Genomic DNA, 20,517 nt, shown 5'->3' with positions numbered 1-20,517 from the left:
AACAGTTCTCAAGGAGTTGAAAACTCCAGGGATTTTGATTGACAGCCTCTAAGGTCCCGTCAATGCTAAAATTTTAAAGATCTCATAGTCCTATTTCTTATATTAACATTTCCTTTGAGCACCCTGTTTTTGGGAGAAAACCTCCATGGGTTTTAATTCAATTGTGGGGATGTGGTATCACAATCCCTTGGAAGTATTTGGGATTGACACTTTTATTTAGGAGGAAAGGGGTCTGGGATGCTAAGTGTCCTACAAAGCCCTAGAGAGTTCTACATAAGGTAGAATGGTGGCACCCAAAACCCAAGTAGTGTGAATCAACTTCTCTTTTATTTGTACCCATTGAGTTCCCAGAGATTCTTCCCACCTCCAATTTTACCCCTAGGGCCAGCAACATAATTTATGGGCCCAGAACAAAATGAAAATGTGAGATACCTTGTTTGAAAAGCCAGATGTCTTTCCCTTTTTCTGTGGTCTCTTTCGTGACTTGTCATAGTGTTTTCTATTTGCTATTTCATGTAACTCCCTTGGGCACAAGGATACTGGTTGGTGAGAGCAGACACTCATAGGCATTGGACCTTGCTCTACAATTTGGCTTATGGAATGTGAGCACCTGACCTTCCTTATACCTGTGCCTAGCCACCCATTGAGAATAGAGGGTGGCAGTGTTTGCTGGGCAAGAACAAGGGAGCTGTCTGAAAGAGGAAAGGAGAGTCCAAGACCCTAGTGCATGCCCAATTGTCCCACTTTACTTGCAAAACACAAATGCAAAAATGCAACTATTGGAAATTTCAAAACAGTGACCATAGAGCATCAACTGCCATGCCTGGGACTTCTTGTGAGTGCTATAAGCCCATGAATCCTACTCTGTCCACTCCTAGCTCTAGGGTCAGACCTAGTCTAGATGCTGTGGCTCACCTTGCACTCCTTCTCCTCCACACTCCTTGGTCCTATTTGTCTCCTCTGCACGTTTTAGGAGGCACTTACACATTGCCATGTCTGTGATGAGTCGTTAAAATGTGGTATGTCCTCTAATAGAGCCTGGCTTCTTTTCTTTTATCTTCCTTAACATAGAACACAATTTCAAGTTACATAAAAAACATTCTGGATGGTGAAGAGCAGGCACAAGAGGCAAACTTTAATTGATCCTTAAAAATAACCACTACTTCATGAGGCCAGCATCATCCTGATACCAAAACCTGGCAGAGACCCAACAGTAACAAAAAGTTTCAGGCCAATATCCCTGATGAACATCGATGTGAAAATCCTCAATAAAATACTGGCAAACCGAATCCAGCAGCACATCAAAAAGCTTATCCACCATGATCAAATCAGCTTCATCCCTGGGATGCAAGGCTGGTTCAACATATGCAAATCAATAAACGTAATCCATCACATAAACAGAACCAATGACAAAAACCACATGATTATCTCAATAGATGCAGAAAAGGCCTTATAAAATTCAACACCCATTCATGCTAAAAACTCTCAATAAACGAGGTATTGATGGAACGTATCTCAAAATAATAAGAGCTATTTATGACAAACCCACAGCCAATATCATACTGAATGGGCAAAAGCTGGAAGCATTCCCTTTGAAAGCCAGCACAAGACAAGAATGCCTTCTCTCACCACTCCTATTCAACACAGTATTGGAGGTTCTGGCCAGGGCAATCAGGCAACAGAAAGAAATAAAGGTATTCAAATAGGAAGAGAGGAAGTCAAATTGTCTCTGTTTGCAGATGACATGATTTTATATTTACAAAGCCCCATTGTCTCAGCCCATAATCTCCTTAAGCTGATAAACAACTTCAGCAAAGTCTCAGGATACAAAATCAATGTGCAAAAGTTACATGCATTCCTATATACCAATAATAGACAAACAGAGAGGAAAATCATGAGTGAACTCCCATTCACAATTGCTACAAAGAGAATAAAATACCTAGGAATACAACTTACGAGGGATGTGAAGTACCTCTTCAAGGAGAGCTATAAACCACTGCTCAAGGAAATAAGAGAGGACACAAAGAAATGGAAAAACATTCCATGCTCATGGATAGGAAGAATCAATATTGTGAAAATGGCCATACTGCCCAAAGTAACTTAAAGATTCAATGATATTCCCATCAAGCTACCATTGACTTTCTTCACAGAATTAGAAAAACTACTTTCAATTTCATATAGAACCAAAAAAGAGCCCGTATAGCCAAGACAATCCTAAGCAAAAAGAACAAAGCTGGAGGCATCATGCTACCTGACTTCAAACTATACTACAAGGCTGCAGTAACAAAACAGCATGGTAACAGATATATAGACCAATGGAACAGAACAGAGGCCTCAGAAATAATGCCACACATCTACAACAATCTGATCTTTGACAAACCTGACAAAAACAAGCAATGGGGAAAGGATTCCCTATTTAATAAATGGTGTTGGGAAAACTGGATAGCCATATGCAGAAAACTGAAACTGGACCCCTTCCTTACATCTTATACAGAAATTAACTCAAGGTGGATTAAAGACTTAAATGTAAGACCTAACACCATAAAAACCCTAGAAGAAAACCTAGGCAATACCATTCAGGACATAGGCATGGGCAAAGACTTCATGACTAAAACACCAAAAGCAATGGTAACAAAAGCCTAAATTGACAAATGGGGTCTAATTTAACTAAAGAGCTTCTGCACAGCAAAAGAAACTATCATCAGAGTGAACAGGCAACCTACAGAATGGGAGAAATTTTTGCAATCTATCCATCTGACAAAGGGCTAAAATCCAGAATATACAAGGAACTTAAACAAATTTACAAAAAAAAAAATAACAAACAACCTTATCAAAAAGTGGGTGAAGGATATGAACAGACACTTCTCAAAAGAGACATTTATGCAGCCAACAAACATGAAAAAAAGCTCATCATCACTGGTTATTAGAGAAATGCAATTCAAAACCACAATGAGATACCATCTCACGCCAGTTAGAATGGCAATCGTTAAAAAGAAAGGAAGCAACAGATGCTGGAGAGGCTGTAGAGAAATAGGAACGCTTTTACACTGTTGGTGGGAGTGTAAATTAGTTCAGCCATTGTGGAAGACAGTGTGGTGATTCCTCAAGGATCTAGAACCAGAAATACCATTTGATGCAGCAATCCCATTACTGGGTATAGACCCAAATGATTATAAATCATTCTACTATAAAGACACATGCACATGTATGTTTATTACAGCACTATTCACAATAGCAAAGACTTGGAACCAACCCAAATGCCCATCAATGATTGACTGGATAAAGAAAATGTGGCACATATACACTGTGGAATACTAGGCAGCCATAAAAAAGATCAGTTCATGTCCTTTGCAGGGACATGGATGAAGCTGGAAACCATCATTCTCAGCAAACTAACACAGGAACAGAAAACCAAACACTGCATGTTCTCACTCATAAGTGGGAGTTGAACAATGAGAACACAGGGACACAGGGAGGGGAATATCACACACCCGGGCCCGTCAGGGGGTTGGGGGCTAGGGGAGGGATAGCATTAGGAGAAATACCTAATGTAGATGACGGGTTGATGAGTGCAGCAAACCACCATGGCATGTGTACACCTATGTAACAAACCTGCACGTTCTGTACATGTATCCTAGAACTTAAAATATAATAAAAAAAAAGAAACTGAAAAACAAACAAACAAACAAACAAACAAACAAAACCATTACCAAGCCTGGGCAACTTGGTAAGACCCTGTCTCTACAAAATAATAAAAATATTAGCCAGGCATGGTGGCTAGTTACTTGGGAGGCTGAGGAGTGTTTGAGCCCAGGAGTTAGAGGCTGCAGTGAGCTATGACTGGGCCACTGCACTCCAGCTTGGACAACGTAGTGGTACTCTGTCTTTTAAAAACAAACAAACAAACAAACAAAATACTGTTGCTATTTATTGAGCATTACAGAGGGCTTGGAACTGGGCAAAGGGTTTTTGTTAAAGCTGCTGCTCCAACTTTCTACCCAACAGTCCAACCCACCAGACTTCCCCAAAGACCAGCAACCACAGGGTTAATGCCTTGCATGGCAGGGAATTTCCTCTCAAGCTTCAGCCTCTTTCTGATTGGTGGGCTCCTGTGCATGTGATCTCAGTTAACTCCTACCATCCCTTTAAGAGTTGTCTTTGTAATCCACATTTTTTTTTTTTGATGAGAAAAGTAAGCTTTGGAGAACATACACAACTAGCAAGCACCTGAATGGTGGTCTGAGCCACCACTCCAGTGGTTTCACCGTGCACGATCTCAATATCTATGACAACTTGCAAATTGCTAGTCCTTGTTTGCAGACTTGCAGCAAAATTGATCCACTGCTTAGTTTGAGGTTTAACACATGATCCATATTAGTTGCTATTATTTAAAAATTGGGCGATTTCACATAGAAATCTCTATCTCTGATTTCTGTGGCAGCAGATGAGGGGGCAGTAGCTGGTGCTCTCTTCGTGTGAGTCACATGAAGTTTACTTCCTTAGGTCTTCACCCAGCCCACAGCATTCATTTTCATCTCCCACCTGGCTCTGCCAGCATTGATTTACGGTCCTGCTCACTGCTGCGTCAACTCCTTACTTTGGGTAAGATGCTGTCATGTGCTGTTTCCTCAGATCCTCATGTTTCTATTGCTATTCTGCAACTGAGCAAACTTGTCCAAGGTCACATGGCTAATGAGTGCACTCAGGTTGAATCCTAGTTCCCTGGCACAGCCTTCTTGAATTTTTACAACTGGTAAACCGCATGGACCCATTAATCCCCCAAAGCGCGCCCTGGCTAGGATATTCCCAATGCAAGAATCCTGTGGTGAAACACATGCGAATGTGAGCAGGAATGGGGTGAGGCAACATGTCTAAAGAAAATTGTCCTTAAAGTATTGGCCAAGGTCAAGTGAACCCTTCCCATTCTGTTGTTTTTGTCTGGGAGCCCATAATGTAAATTTATGTCTTGTAGCACTAGGAAAAAAAATCTTACTTTTTCCATCCGATCACTGTGTCTTTGCTTCCTGAGGTCAACATGTGTGTAGTGTGGGGCCTCTTTTATCGTGTGTTCTTCCCTGGAAGATTTTCTGGAATTCACTCAATGTTCTCATGACATTTCCACGTCAAAGGCCAGGGATTTAGACCATCCAATGTGAACCACATTGGGCAGAGCACAGGCAGCCTGGATATGCTGCTTCCTCTAAATGGCTTTCCGGAACCCAGGACAGAGCACAGCCGAGCTCAAATGACATGCAGAGCCTCAGAACAGCCATGACCCTCAGAGGTCATGGGATACTTCTGAGGAGAGTTACCCATCTGGCCTCCCCACGTCCAGTACCTCCCCCACACATGGTCAGCTTTGTCTTCCTAAAACTCTGCTTTCCACATGTCTGTCTCAATCAAAAACCTTTGATGGCATCCCATTTCCTTCAGAATAAGGTCAAAATTATTTCTCCTGTATTCTCTTATCCAACCCTTACCTAACTACTTTCCTTCCAGAACATTCTTCACTGACCAAACAGGACTACTTGGCATTCACCAAAGACTCTGTGTGAGTCTTTCCTTTCCTGTTCCCAAATTTATGCAGGTCCTCCCATTCCTTCAGACCCTGTTCATCCTTCTGTCCCATGAGGTGTGAGACCTCTGAGCCTCATGTACCCTAGTTGGAGAATGGGTTTGGGTGAGGACAAAGTGCGCATAGCCAGCCTTCCACACAGCAGCCTTGGGGGAGAAGGTGGTGCCTCTTCCCTGAAATCCATGAATACTGCAGTGCACCTTGACTGAAGTTGTAGATTCCCACAACACATTCGCTTCCAATTTTCAAGGGTTAGAATAGATCAGGGCCTCTAGAGTCATTGTATGATGTATTTCTTTTTAAAAAATCTTTTAAGATTCATAAGTTCATTAATTTAAACACATTTTAAACAAGAGTTTCAGCCTCATTTTCCACCTCATATATTGCCCTACATGCTTGCCGTATTGTCCAGATTTTTTTTTTAATCTTCCTCAGCCTCTCTTTCTTTCTGGGTGAAATGGAAATAATACCAACCTTGAGGGGTAATTGGAAGAATGACCAAATGAGTTAGTTGTCCCGCTCCCTGGTTAGGACCCAGGGCACAAGCCAGACACACAGTGCACACTAAGAAAATGCCCCTCTTTCCTTTCTTCTGATGACTTTTATAAACAATTAGAGACATCACAGACGGCAACCTTGCCCACGTCTCCACAGGCTCCCTGGACCGATTTGGTCTGATACACAAGCTCTATTTGAGGTATTTGTATTTTATGGGTGTGTCACATGGCTCCTCTCAAATTTTTGTTAGACTAGCTTTTGAAGAAAATCTGAAAATACGAGCTGAAAGAAAAATGCTCAGCCAATCCTCCCTTTTATGGGTATGCTGGCAATTTGTCTGTCCAAACTAAACAGTCTCTGTTATGGTCTTACCCAACATGATCTTAAAGAATCTAAAACTTGTCCTGGAATGAACTCGAAGGCCAGTTTCTTTTAAAATATAATACTAATTTTTTTAAAAAGGCAACACAAAATGTCACTGGCTTTTTAAAGTGGGGATTGCACCAGCAATTTCCAAGATTTGAGACCTTTTTATTGGGAGAGAAAACAATATTTTGCTCATTCCCCCATCTCAGTACAAAGGATAACTAATTCTAATAACTACAGTCTGCAGACCAAATGGAAATCATCTCATTGACACAGATTATGCAGCTATTTGGAGCTAATATGATATTTTTATTAGATGTCATTCTTTTCTAAGCTAATATTCCAGAAATCAAAGCAGCCCTCTGGGTCATACATACCTGGATATATTAGGAGGAAAATATTGCTTGCAAATGGACACTAATCAGTTTTTAGGAGTAATCAAGGATGTAGAGATTTGATTTCAGCAAAGATGGCCAGATGAGCTGGCGTGTGTGAGATGATTTGGCAGGCAACAGTCGGCAAGGACTACATGTCCAGGGAAGGAGGAAAGAGTTAGGCAGATGGTGGAGATGAACAGTGCTGAGAATGGCCATTCCTATCCAAAACCCAACAGCCCTTAGTGCAAGATGCTGCATTCTCTGATTCATGTCAGTTATGAGCAATCCTGATTCTGGCTGTTATGCCTTGTTTTGCCCACCAGCACTCTGTGAAACAATCTGAACCTTGCTCAAGCCCTTCTGCAACCTGAGGTTTTAGCTGCCCCCTCTGATACATTTTCACTTTTCATTCATTTTATTCAGAGGCCATGGTGTTGGGACATTATCTTTCAGCACACAGCTTTTGTCATTTTACAGGTTTTGGAGGGAGCATGCAGCTCTGCAAGGATTAAATTCTTGTGTTGCATCCATGGTGGCAGAGTGAAAAGACCGTGGGCCTTGGGGTCATATAGACCCAGGCTTGAATCCTGGTTTTGCCACTTAATGACTTTGGACAAACTGCTAAACCTCTCTGAATCTCATTTTTTCATCTGAAAAATGTCCTTGTTCTAAAATGGGAAGCAGCCATTTTATAGAATTTTTGTGAGGATGAAGAGATGTATTTAAATGACATATTGGACACACAATGGGAAATTTAATCAATAGCAGTTAAAATGAAATAAACAATGAGGTGTAAAGCTGCAGCTTGGGCATATTTGGTCAAGATTCTCTGATGAATCTGAACTCATCAAGATGAAATCTACTGGGTAGAGGCAAAATTTTCTCATCATTCTCCAAAACTTAAATTGCAAACTTTCAAGTTACAGTAGATGCACTTTTGGTTCAAATACGCGTAGGCCTCCCATACTCTAAATTATACTGCCTTTGCTAACTCCTCAAGCTATCTCCCTTTCTCCTTCCAGATTCCTCTCTATGTTTGTTGAAGGACTAAGTGACAATTAGTGTAGACTCGCCCTAGCCCCTAACTCCTTCCTTTCACAGCCTGACTTCTATTTCTTCAACTTTCCTGAAAAGCCTTGTAAAGTCTAGAAAGTTACAGATATCCTCACGTCATGCACACAGCATGGAGCCTCATCAGCTCTGCAGCTTTCCACACCATTGGCCACTGCTTCCCCTAAAACTGTGGTTCTCTACATTGGCTGCATATTAGAATCACCTGAGGAGCTTTAAAAAATTATTCACACCTGGGTTCCACCCCCAGAGATTCTGATGTAATAGTCTCGGGCGCCGCTTGGGCTTTGGGACTTTTCCCTGGTTGATCATTAAGGTGCAGCCATGGTTGAGAAACGGCTAAAATTCCTACTCTCCTTTATTTATGTAATATTGCAATGCTCTGTTTCTCCTACTTGCCAAATGCTTCTTTTGAATCTTTTTCAGGATCTCAGTCAAACCTTGTTTAGGATGTTGTTTTGAGTAGTAAAAGATGCAAATCTTATAATTAAGGCAACATACAGTTTTAGTTGTTACTATGGTGTTGTTAAAGAAAAGCTAAAATTTGTGTTTGATTAGGAAGCTTACCTAATGTATGTTCATGCTAGATGGCTACGGAGGAGGAGAAAATGGAGGAAGGAAGGAAGGAAGGATGAAAAGGACGGAAGAAGACAGAAAAGAAAATCTTATATTTTATGATTTTAACAATAGTTTGCATACCTAATGCTTTCTTTTCTGTTTCATCTCCCTAAAAGAAACAGCAATTTTAATATTAGCTGTGATTTTTAGAGCACCATATTATCTCACTTAATCCTCACAAAAACTCCAATGAGATGGATACTATTATCTTCATTTTTTATAGCAAGGAAATGGAGTTGAGAAGTTGCCCAAGGGCATGAGCCTGGAAACTGACGGCTGGGATTTTAATCCAAGTTGATAGGGACTTCAGAGTCAGCCTACATTTTGTTGCCTCTTTGGATTAGAATCCTAAGTAATTAACATCAAATCTTGGGAAATTACTTCAAAAATCTTACCCAAAGGAGATATTCAAATACCTGAAATCAGTCTCCTATTTCCCATTAGTTTTTCTTTCTCCGGGGCAGCTATCTTGAGGTCCTGCAACTGTTCTTCATGTGCTTTGATTTTAATAGGTTTCATCTGCTTGGACACCCACAGTCTCTCTGGTTCAGCTTGATAATGGCCCTATTAATATGTGGTGTCCCCAGTCCAATATAGCAATGGCAGTCTTAGTCATTAACCAACTAAGGAAAAGGGCTGGGTCAAAACAAAATAGAGAATTTGTGGTGATGGTTAAATTTCTATGTTCAGGAGAAAGTGTTAGAAGAAAAGGACTAGATTTCCACTGAGAGGGAAGAGGGAGTGGCCAGAGATGGAGAGAGGAATTCATCTGCAGATCTCAGAGGTCAGGCAATGGTGACAGAGGGGAAGAAAATGAGTAACTTTACAGGGAAAGAAAATGAGTAACTTTAGGAAAAAGTGAAGAAAAATTCAGAATTCTTTTTTCCTTCCTTCCTTCCTCCCTCCCTCCTTTCTTTCCTCCTTCCTTCCCTCCCTTCCTTCCTCCCTCCCTCCTTCCCTCCCTCCCTCCGTTATTTCCTCCTTCCTTCCCTCCCTCCCTCCTTTCTTTCCTCCTTCCTTCCCTCCTTTCCTTCCTTCTTCCCTTCCTTCCTTCCTTCTTTCCTCCCTCCCTCTCTCCTTCTCTCCCTCCCTCCTTTATTTCCTCCTTCCTTCCCTCCCTCCTTCCCTTCTTTCCTCCTTCCTTCCCTCCCTTCCTTCCTTCTTCCCTTCCTTCCTTCCTGCCTCCCTCCTTCGCTCCCTCCCTCTCTTCTTTCCTCCTTCCCTCCCTTCCTTCTTTCCTGCTTGCCTGCCTGCCTTCCTTCCTTCCTCTCTCCCTCCCTCCATTCCTCTCTCCCTTCCTTCCTCCCTTCCTCCCTTCTTTCCTTCCTTCCTCCCTCCCTTCCTCCCTTCCTTTTATCTAATATTTTTCTCCTATAAACCATCCAGCTGTAGCTTGATTCTGTCAGTATTCATTGAGCTTTCTGATTAACTAAGAGTTACAGATTTCCTTTAGTAACACCCTAGCAACAGCTTCAACTATAAATTGCCTTCCTTATGAGACTTGTATTCTTTACTACACAAAACATCTTTCTAAATAGGATTTGAGTGAAGTCTGAGTACAATACAGCAGTGGATTTTCAGTGAGAGATTAATGGATGCTGAAAATCAAACAGATATGAGGAAAAACATTGGTTCCAAGGCAAGACCCGGGTCAAGGAAAAGAAAAGGAATTCATTTTCTCTCCTTTGGTCCTTCACCCAGAGCTCAAGAGAGAATACATGGGTCACTTTAAGTCTGCAAAGGCTCTGAGTCTGGCTGCCAGGAAGTGAAATTTCACACTCAATCATTATAACCAGATTGGTCCTTGTGGTTCACATATTTTGTTCCTCCTCCTCCTCATGTCATGGCTTTGCTTTTCTGTTTCCATTTAAACTGCTTTATTTTGCACATTTCTTTCATTTTGCCTCAAATCCTGTGTAGAAAGAGCCAACTGAAATTTATGCAGTTTCCACTATATCCCGGGCACTGTGCTAGGCCCTTCGGTTATCTGGGGTCCTATATACTGCAGAAGAAATGCAAAGAAAAAAAGAATTTAGAGTGAGCAGGAGGTGGGTGTACAAAAAAGATGAAGAGAGGAAGGAGTGTGGATTCTCCATAGAAGGGGCCAAGGGGGAATGAAGATTTAAAGTTTCCAAGAAGAGCCTGGAGAATCACTGTCACCCCAGTTTGCCCCACTCTGGGGAAATGTGCAGAAATTTACATTTTACATTTCCTCCTCAAGTCCTGTGTGGCAAGAGGCTTAAGAAGACTGGCTCTGTTGGCAAGGAGATTACATATTCTTTTATGTATGTGTCACTTCTAACCGATGGTGGGCTTTGGGTCTCATGTGTAAAATAGGAATAAACCTAGCACCACGTTCTAGGGGTGTTGGGAGGATGGAAAGAGGGTTTACTTGCAACCGTGCTTTCTGTGTAGTGAGTGTGCTCTGCTGTCTAGTTTTACTGTAGAGCACTGTGCATGCCTGTTCATGTTGCTTTAGGACATAGGTGTTGAATGACAAAGGCTCTTGAGGTTTCCCACACAGCAAGAAAATGGGAATTCCTTTTATGTCTCTAGATTATATTAGGTTGAACTATATGACATTGCCATTTCTATAGGTCAAAAACAGCAAGGATTTTAAAAATAGAAACATTTCACATAAAAATGTCCAGATGTATGAGTTTTCTTGAAAAATCTGAAGACCTGGCACCAGTGGGCCATATTGCCCCGTGGACACCATGCATTGCAGTGACTGCCCACTTTAGGTAAGGCATGCAACCTAAGTCTCTGGGGTCTCTGCCCTGCCTATTTACTGATGGGCATTTCCTGCTTGGTACTGCAGATGGTTTAGATGACAGCCCCTGACTTAGAGTATTGCCTGGAGCTACGCTAATGTCTTGCTGATAACATATCCCTGAGGAATGTTAGCAAAGGCATGAAGGCAGCAATGTAGAATTGTGTGAGCAAATGGCAAGTACAAATCATTCCAAACCGAACATCCCAGGCCTTGAATAATCAAAGAAAGCCAGGGAGAGGCAGTTTGGACTTTGCTTGTCACTCTGCTTTGACAGCATTGTGGAAATACTTTCATCTCCGCTGAAATTGTCTCCTTTGACATGTTTACACCCACATGCAACTCCATTCACTAAGTACTTAGTGTGTTTTTATTCCTTTTGCTTGTACTTTTCTTTTTAATCCCCCACTGGATATCAATTTGTCCAGGGAGAGGAAATCCCCCATAGCAAAGAGGCAAAGAGAAAGATTAGCTGGCCCACCAAATACATCGGGCTCCTAAAGTAACTATCTTCTAGCTTGCAAATATATCTCATTTAATACTTCCAATGAGTCCAGTGGAGCAGATATATATTATTACCATTATCAATGATGAGCAAACAGAGCTCAGAGAACTAGAGTAACTTAACCATGATCACACAACCAGGAAGGGCTAGGGCTGGAACTGGCACTTTTTAGTTAACTATGAACTAAAACAGGCCTTACTGCAAGTTTAAGAAATGATCTCAATGTTTTACTTGGTCTTTTTATGAGATGGGCTTACTAGCAAAGCTGATGCAAATTTAGCATTAAGGAAAATAGTGTCTTTAAATTAGAGAGGGTAATAGTTCCATGTACTCTGGGCTGTCAGGCAATATCCAGGGTAGAGTGGCCCTGGAAAATATCTGATTCTCCTTTAGATATCACTAAGTGAACTCTGTACACCTTTTTGCTAATTCCAGATAGGGTTCAGATTCTTTCTCAGTACAGGGCTTCAGGCAGCCACTATCCATCCCAGAACATCCATATGGAGTTGGCACAAGTTGTGAAAATCATCTGAAATTTGGTGAGCAAGTCTGGATACCTGTTTCAAGAGGGCATGCATATCCTAGGTGAACCACAGGGCATCTGGGGAAAGTCCTCCCTATAAGCACAGGAAGACCCTGAGAGAAGGCCAGGAAGGCAGATGATGAGAGTCTTCAAGCATTTAAAATGCCAGAGGAAAGATAACTTTTTCTTGCTACTTCTAAAAGCAGAGCAAAGATGAGAATGCAAGACATTAAGAAGGGTAAGATTCTGGTGACCAGTGGTATGTTAATGGAAGGAGCGGCCTTATGAAGTATGAGTGTTTTGCTGCTGCTGGCATTTAAGCTGAAGGTGAGATTGGTAGCTTGGATAAATTCTAAAAGTCTATTTGGGCACCATTCTGTCTCAGCCCCAAGGACAAACAGGAGGATAATGAACACATTTTTATTATATTTAAGAGCCTGGCACATAAATTGTCTTCAAGAAATGAGAGTCTTTCTTTACATCTCTAGATTATATTGGGATCATATAAAGTTGCCATTTTTTTTTGTAGGTAATAAAGTGGTTGAAGGTTAGAAATTTTATATGGTTCAACATCATTCACATAAAATCAAGAGAATGGACTCAGATTCCTTAGACCCCTGTTGCATAAGGAAGAAGGATGCCCAAGAAACAGTGAAGAGTTCACTGCGTGTTGGTATTGGGAATATGGAGGAGAGTGGTAGGAACAGAGATGGACAAGGAAGGCAGTCAAGAAGCAGATCCTTCAAAGGCCCCTGGGGCCATGTTGAGGAATATGGTCTTTATTATGAAGGAAAGGAGGAAATGCTAATAATGATCTAGGAAATTGACAGATACACCTGTGATGAAATGGGTTGGTAATTCTGATACATTCAAAGAATCCCTTAATAAGATTCCACTGTGGTCAAATTAGATTTTTAGAGTGGAATGGGATTGAAATGACTTCATAAAAAGTCTTTCTACATAAATTAATGGTGCAAGAAAGAAAATGGAAAAAATTACCAATTTAAGAGAGTAAGCTGTTTGGGGCATGTTAGCTGTTGGAAAGGCCACCAATGAATGTTTTCATGACAGCTCTCAAAATACTGTCATAGTATATATGGTAGGATGTGTTTTGAGGCAACTACATTAGCCATGGCTTTATATCATTGGTAGCACATGAAGGCCCTAAAACTGCCAATATTTAATACTAATCTATAATTCGTCTTAATTAATTAGAATCAATGATTCATTAATTAGAACCAATTTTCTCTCCTCTACTTGGAGACAGAAGACAGACAAACATGTATTGAAGTTTGAGCTGTCTTCTAACCCTCTGACCCTAGGCAAAGTGCTTTATTTCTCACCCCACAACCTTGCAGATGAGCAGTGAGATGGGGTAATAAACCATTCTTTGGGTTCGTTACTATATCTAACAAAGCCATTCTATGTTTATGGCAAAATAAATTTCATTAAGAAATTCTCTATTTAAAATACACTTTAGTTGGAAATAATGACTGAAGGATTAGTCAAAAGTAGAACTCCAGATTGCATTTAGCAACAGAAAATAGAAAAATCCTTTCTGAGAGTCCCTGTGACAGTGTGGAAAGGGCGCAGATTTTAAAGACAGGCATTATATAAGTTTAAACATCTGCTCCATCTCTTAGTATATATAGGACGTTAGGTGAGCTGCTTACCTCTTCTCATCTAAACAATAGGGACAAAGAGACAGTATATATAAAGTCATGGCACACAGTAGGCACTTAACAAAAAGACACTATTAATCTGATTATAATATATGCCTCCTCCACTGGCAAACTGAGTAACTTTGAAGAAGCTGTTTTATCATCTGTTGGCCACCTATTTTGCTGATGATTATTGAACACCTGTTTGCTGAGTGACAGAATACCTTATTTAAATATTAATTTATGTGTTGTTTTTCACCTCTGCCTTATCATTTCACGAGTGTTGCCCAGCGTTCTGTATTTCCTTGCTTCAAGGATTTTGCAGAACAGGAAGAATTTTATTGAAAACAACACTTGCTTTCTTTTCAGAAATTCCAAGCCCAAGAGTATATGCTGGGGAGAGGGGAATGAGACATTCTTGATGGGAGGTTTTCTCACACCTGGAAAGACTGGGGGTCGGTGCATCTGTGAGAAGTAGAAATCGTCACCCTGCCTGGCTAGACCTCAGAAGGGAGGGCTGCCTGGTCCTGCTCAGACACCAGGTTCTTGGCCTTGACAGTGACTTCTAGTCCCCAAGCAGGGCTTGAAAGCAGAATACACGGATTCCAAAGGGAGAGGTCATTTACAAGACAAAACTGGGCATAATTGGTGTGAAGAAATGCCTCCCAGGATTTTTGCCTGACCTTAGTGTTAAAGGTGGTGGAGGTAGGAGCCTAAATAATGTAAGAAACTAAAGTTCCTGCTGGCATAGACTCTTGGAATCAGATTTATGTTGATTTCAAGAAAATAAAGAAATAGAACATTTCTTGCAGACTTGTGTTTATAAAATTCAGACCTGCTATAGTTGTAAGGCATTGGAAAATCTAAAGATAAATTTATCTCTGCTCTCTAAAAGCTTAACACCTATTTGGGAACTGCAGAAGATCATAAGACACCTAATGAATAACTATCATTCACAGCACTGTGAGATCCTCATATGTCACAAACTGCAGAAAAAGTTCTCAGTCATGAGAGGTAGACAGTTGAATTTTGCAAAAGGCAGATAGCCAGGAGGATGGAAAAAAGTTTCTCCTGAAGGAATATATAAAAATGCACCCTCCCCTAATCATTGTGTGCCAATACTATTATTATGTAATTGCTATAGCAGTAAATGCATAAAATTTTGTAGACCCTGATGTTCTTTTGGAAATATGCCTGCTTGATATGAAAGAGAAGTTTGGAACCTGCTGATCGAATAGGGAACTGTATAGTTTATGATTTCTATAAAAGTGCTTAGAGTGTTATCTTCATAGAGTGTGAGAAGTCAGAGAGACCTCAGAGGTCAACCAGCCCCTCCTACCCTTCCCATTTTACAGGGGTTAAACTGAGGTCCATGTAGAATCTGGATTTACTGAGGCCTGAGGGTTGTCATTCTGAAAGACTGTTGAGATGGTCAAAGTCTTGATGTTAATTGGGTCAAATGTGCACCTCCACTCCTTAACAGCTGTGTGAGCAACCACTGCTGCTGTCTCTTGCCTGGACATATCTAGATTCCTAATTGGAAGTTTAGTCTCTGCCACAGCTGTGCACTGGTTACTCATCCAATTCATTGTTTTCATCACGTTACTTTCTTGTTTACAAACCTAAATGATTACTTCATTTAAAGAAAATCTAAACTTTGTGGTTTGGCATTCAAGGCTTTCTGTGATCTGATTCCAACCAAGTATTCTAAGCTTATCTCCTTCTGCACCATATGCATGCACTTTGTCTGCAGGGAAGCCTTCCTGCTACTTTCCACGCTGTTCTCTCAGTCTCCTGTGTTTTTGCTCATATTCTCCTCTCTGCCTGGAAGGCCCTTCTCACCAATCCTTATCTATTCTTTAAGGCCAGATTGCATGTTACCTCCTCTGAGGAGTCTTCCCTGGGTAAGGGATACAGAGAATCACATGGACCTGAGTTTGAAACCTTACTCTGCCACTTAGGTCCTGAAAGACTGCAGGCAGTTTACTTAATTTCTCTGGGGCTTAGTTTTCTCATCTGCCAAATGGGTAAGTCTACACCCACCTTGTGACCTGGTTGTAAGATATAAGTGGGTTAATTCTATTGTAGTCGGCACAATTCTTTGTATCTGGTAAGTGTCCAAGAATGTGATTAATTACTGGTATTACTCCAGGGACCTGTGGTCTTGTCTTCTTTGAATTCCCACTCACTGTGAATTCTCTTATATTCTAAATTGCAATATCTAATTTTGCATTTTAGATATCGGAATGCACATTTTATTTCCCCATTCAATTGGTAGCTCATTGAAGTTAGGATGATATTTTCTTCTGGACTGTCCCTATTGCATTGTCCTTTACCACAGTAGGTCCTCAAACTTAGGCAAAGGCTGACTTTCCAAGTGTGAAAATCCTGAAAAGAATTTGCTTTGCTGACACTTTTCCTCCTAAAAGTTGAACATAGTTAAAAAAAAAAGTCAATTCTCTTAGAGATGAGAATCCCAATTGTTGGGCTTCTGTTTCATAGAAATACAGAAGAGAATTTGTGAAGTGACTGGTGGAGATTAGTACATTTCAATTAAATCTTGGGAAACATTGATTTAATGTTCAAAGGACACGTGGCCTCAACTCACCAGGACAACTCAACCTCACCATTTTCCAGCATGCGTTGGTCTATGTGATACTTCAGAAAAAGTGGTTTCATTGTCAAATGAGTTTGGAAAACATTAGATTTTAATTAATAACCCGATCACGGGAGTCAGTGCACACATTAGCCAACTAAAACATGTGACACTTACTGAGGTGAAGAAATCAGCATTTAATAGCTAATAAGAATAGCTAACATTCTCTAAGCTCTCATTATATGTCAGGCATTTTGATAGTAGACCCTTACACAGACTCTCTAATTTAATCCTCAGAATGCCCATAGAAGATAGATGTGATTACTATCTTCATTTAACAGATAAAGAAACTAATTGTTTGAATGGGCGGAAGTTCATACATCATTGAAGGAACAGAGCTGGGATTTGAAGCCAGATGTTTGTGACCCCTAAGCCAGAGCGCTGATCTACCATGGTGCACAGTTTTCAACATTCCAAAACTTGCCTGACCAGGAAATACTTTTGGTTATCCTCCTACTTTAATAATAACCCATGAAAGTGCTGTTCATTGCAAGACACTTCGGGGAATAGAGCCCCACCAGGCCCAAGCTACTTGTCTTATGGGCTCATCCATGCTCTTTGCACCTCTGTGCCTTTGCCTGCTGGCCTCTGCCTGGGGACCCCTGGCCCTCTTGGCTCTGTCATGATATTTTACTCATCTTTCAAGGTCTAGTTCAAGGACAGCTTTGTGGGACGCTTTCTTTGATTTCAGCAGGCTGATTTGCAAAGCCCCTCTGTGTTCCTGCCATCTTTCCTATGCTGTTTTTAATGTTTGGTCTGTCTTTGTCAAGGACACGTTCAAAAAGCATTGATAAAGTATCTGGCACAGAGTGGACACTTGGTTAAGGTTTATTGAATTACCATGGTCTCTTTTTCTAGCCCATCAGCCATTGATCCCTAACCTTGGGGCATTTCAGGTCCAGGTTCACAAACTTGTGGCCCGAAATGTGGACTAAGCCTGGCTCACACCCAAAGCTAATACAGCATGGCTGCCACACTCCCGGCAGTTCATTGGTTAACACTCTTGTCCCTTGCAAACGCTGCCTTTCTCTCCCAGCCTCTCGAAGGCGAGGAGGTGCGATTAGGTCACTGTGGGCCTCTCTCATCAGCGCCCTTTATGGGACAACCCTGACCTGTCCTTTCCGGGGCTCTGTCCAGGTTTCATTACAAAGCCCCCCAGTGACTGCGCCTTAGATGAGTCAGCTGGCTTGGGCTTCATTAGCAACCCTAATAGCCTTTTTGTTTTTGTCCTCTTTGGGGCCTTCTGGGGCCCTGGGGTGGGGCCTGGCGGGCCTGACTTCCAGAGATGCCGCCAGCCTCCATTGGAGCCCGTGAGGAAGTTCGCGCTCCGGCTTCTCAGCAGTCACGTCATGCCACACTGTGCATTTCTCTGCCGCACCCGTCCCCAGGGTGCACTCAGGCGCCATGCAAACGCTGGCCATCCCAGCTCTCGAGCTGCCTGCGATGAGGTCATGGGTGGGGCCCCGGAGACCCCACTCCAAATAGGGTGGGGGCTTCCCCGACCGGCCTGGGGATGGTCCGAGAGGACCGGGAAGGAGACAGTAATATTGTGTGTCCGACCCACTGCTCCCTCTCTTAATGTTCTATAGGCTGGTGTAGACAGAAGTGGAGGGGAAAGGGAGAATAGAAGAAGATTTGGGAAAGAGAAGGATAAGGAATTTGCAGTCGCGGGTCACTCGCTGCACTAACTATGGGTGGAGAGAGGCAACTAATGGTGTCTCCTGATCACTTTGCAATGAGCAAAGTGTCCTTCTTACCTTAATCCCTTTCTTATCATTGAGACCATGAGGCAGAGGAAGCCACAACAGTCCACTTTATGTAACTAGAATTTGACACAGACAGAAAAAATATTCCAGAAACAGAGAAAGAACTGGTATAGCAAGAAGGCAGAGCCCTCTCAGCCCAAGAGCAGGGTCCCAGGCGGCCCTCAAATTGCTCACCCAGGCCTAATGGCTGAGAAATTCGCCTTGCTAATGTTTCTGTACCAGTGGGTTTTGCAGCCTGAGGTCACCTAAATGTTGCAAACCACTCAAGCTCTGTCAAATCCAGAGGGTTTTATAATCTTTGCCTGTGAGCACGCATGTGTGTGTGAAGGAACGAATGTGGAGCTGTGATAAAATCTCAGCTTGCTGGAAGAATGTGCAGATTTCTGTGACAATCTAGTTTTTTGCACCTGGAATTGTGCCTCAGACAGATGGGAATACTGATAACAGAGACATTCTCAGGGAAAAAGGGAACACATCTCATATTTATACGCCCCTCCACCTCAACGCACAAGATACTTCTCAAGTGACCAATGCACAGAAAAACAAGAAAATATCTTATCCTCGCTGCTCCCTACCTGTGTATGAGGCACAATTGAGAAGGCAAAGTCACCCTATTTAGATAACATTGTCAGCCGACTGTGACTTGAATTAATGAATGTTGAGTTGAACTGTTTCCTTCTCCCAGGATATATAATATCTGTAACATCCTCCCCTGTCAGTTACAAGGGAAAAGACAAATGATTTATTTAACTTTTAAAAATATATTCTGCAAAACAAGTTAATAAGAAGCCATAGTAACTGCACTTAGGAGGATTTTTGGAAAGATATTAAAATCTTCCTTGGGAAACATTTCCAAGTTAATAGAAGAATCACAGCTCCGGAAGTTGAGTTGCATATAAGGGGATAAGAAAACATAGATAAGCTGACCTTGGGAATAAGTTAGCCTGTCACCACACTGACAAATGCTAAGTTCATCAGATTGGAGATTTTGAAGACTCCGCTTACATTTTCTGAAACAAACGGGATTTTTTATATAGTGAAAGATATTTACAGAGGTTCATGCGTCAAGCAGAATAGAAAGTAGGAGAACGCTCTCCTGCGGAGGTTTTCTAACCTCTGATTTATCATTTGTTGACATATTTTTACAAGTTCCCCCATTCCTTTACAAGGAGCTTTCTTAAGTTCTCCCAGGAAATATTTTGATGAAGGCCGAATAGGAGGGAAAAAGAGAAAAACTGCAGTGAAAATGGTAGCTTACCTTGTCTGGACATTGCTGATATCAAACTTTCCCCCAAAACATGAGGCTTTCTTGCTTTGGTTGTCCCATGAATGTAGTTAACTATTAAAAATTTAAAGCAGAAATATGTGTTTATTATTCGAAGCTGCTCCAAAACAATGCAAAAAATAACTTGATGAAAAATAAAGTGCTCGTCTGAGCATGAGAATGCGTTTGAAGCTTGGAGCTCATGCTGTTGTACGAAGTTTTGCAACTGTCTTTCTCAGTTTAAACAACCTCCCACTCCTTCTCCCAGGGACTTGCCAACTTCTATAATTTAAAGCAACTGCGATCCTTCCCATAATACTCACATTTCAAAGAGCTTAATATATACACTAGTTAAGAACAAGTACGAGTGGGTAGTATTCTTCTGCAAACCCCAGACTGAGGCAAATGAAAAGCAGGAGTCTCAGGTATCTAAACAGTTCTCTTTCTCTCTTTTATCCATTGCTCTTCTTACCATGTTACTTCTAGTTGCTTTGCCTTTTAAAGTGATGCCTAAAGACCAAATGATATCATTTCACTGGAAGCAAAAAGAGTACACAGGAAAGTTTATGCCCCAACTTATGGAAAAGTGATGCTAGTGAAATTATGTTTAAACATCACTTTTGCTAACAGAATTATTTCCATGCAATTTGTGCCTAATTTATCTGCATGAAAAATCGGAATTATTATATGCATTTTTTTCACAAAAGGGGAATTACCTAAAATGATGTTTGCATTGGTCTTATTTTAAACTTTATCTTACATACGAATCATAAACTAGAGGAGATGCTTACTTTGCAGTGTCTGTGGCTGAATAAATCTCCTGACATTTGATCTGTCACCAATGTTACAAATGTTATTTTTACT

The 20,517-nt window shown here is 41.3% G+C and overlaps 1 protein-coding gene across 1 annotated transcript in view; it reads right to left on the bottom strand.

The window, feature by feature from the left end:
- The window catches only part of C1QTNF7 (C1q and TNF related 7), a 106,479-nt gene extending 86,354 nt beyond the window's left edge, over positions 1 to 20,125 (bottom strand). The window contains exons 1-2 of the mRNA XM_055385685.2: positions 19,977 to 20,125; positions 19,648 to 19,728 (exon numbers count right to left, since the gene is read on the bottom strand). Coding sequence (XP_055241660.2) covers positions 19,648 to 19,660 — 13 coding nt within the window. The 5' untranslated portion in view covers positions 19,661 to 19,728; positions 19,977 to 20,125. The remainder of the gene's footprint in view (positions 1 to 19,647; positions 19,729 to 19,976) is intronic.
- Positions 20,126 to 20,517: the final 392 nt, after the last annotated feature.

This window comes from Gorilla gorilla, chromosome 3, assembly GCF_029281585.2.
Source record: "Gorilla gorilla gorilla isolate KB3781 chromosome 3, NHGRI_mGorGor1-v2.1_pri, whole genome shotgun sequence".
NCBI classification, from domain to species: Eukaryota; Metazoa; Chordata; class Mammalia; order Primates; family Hominidae; genus Gorilla; species Gorilla gorilla.
This window is presented reverse-complemented; position numbering and strand designations above follow the sequence as displayed.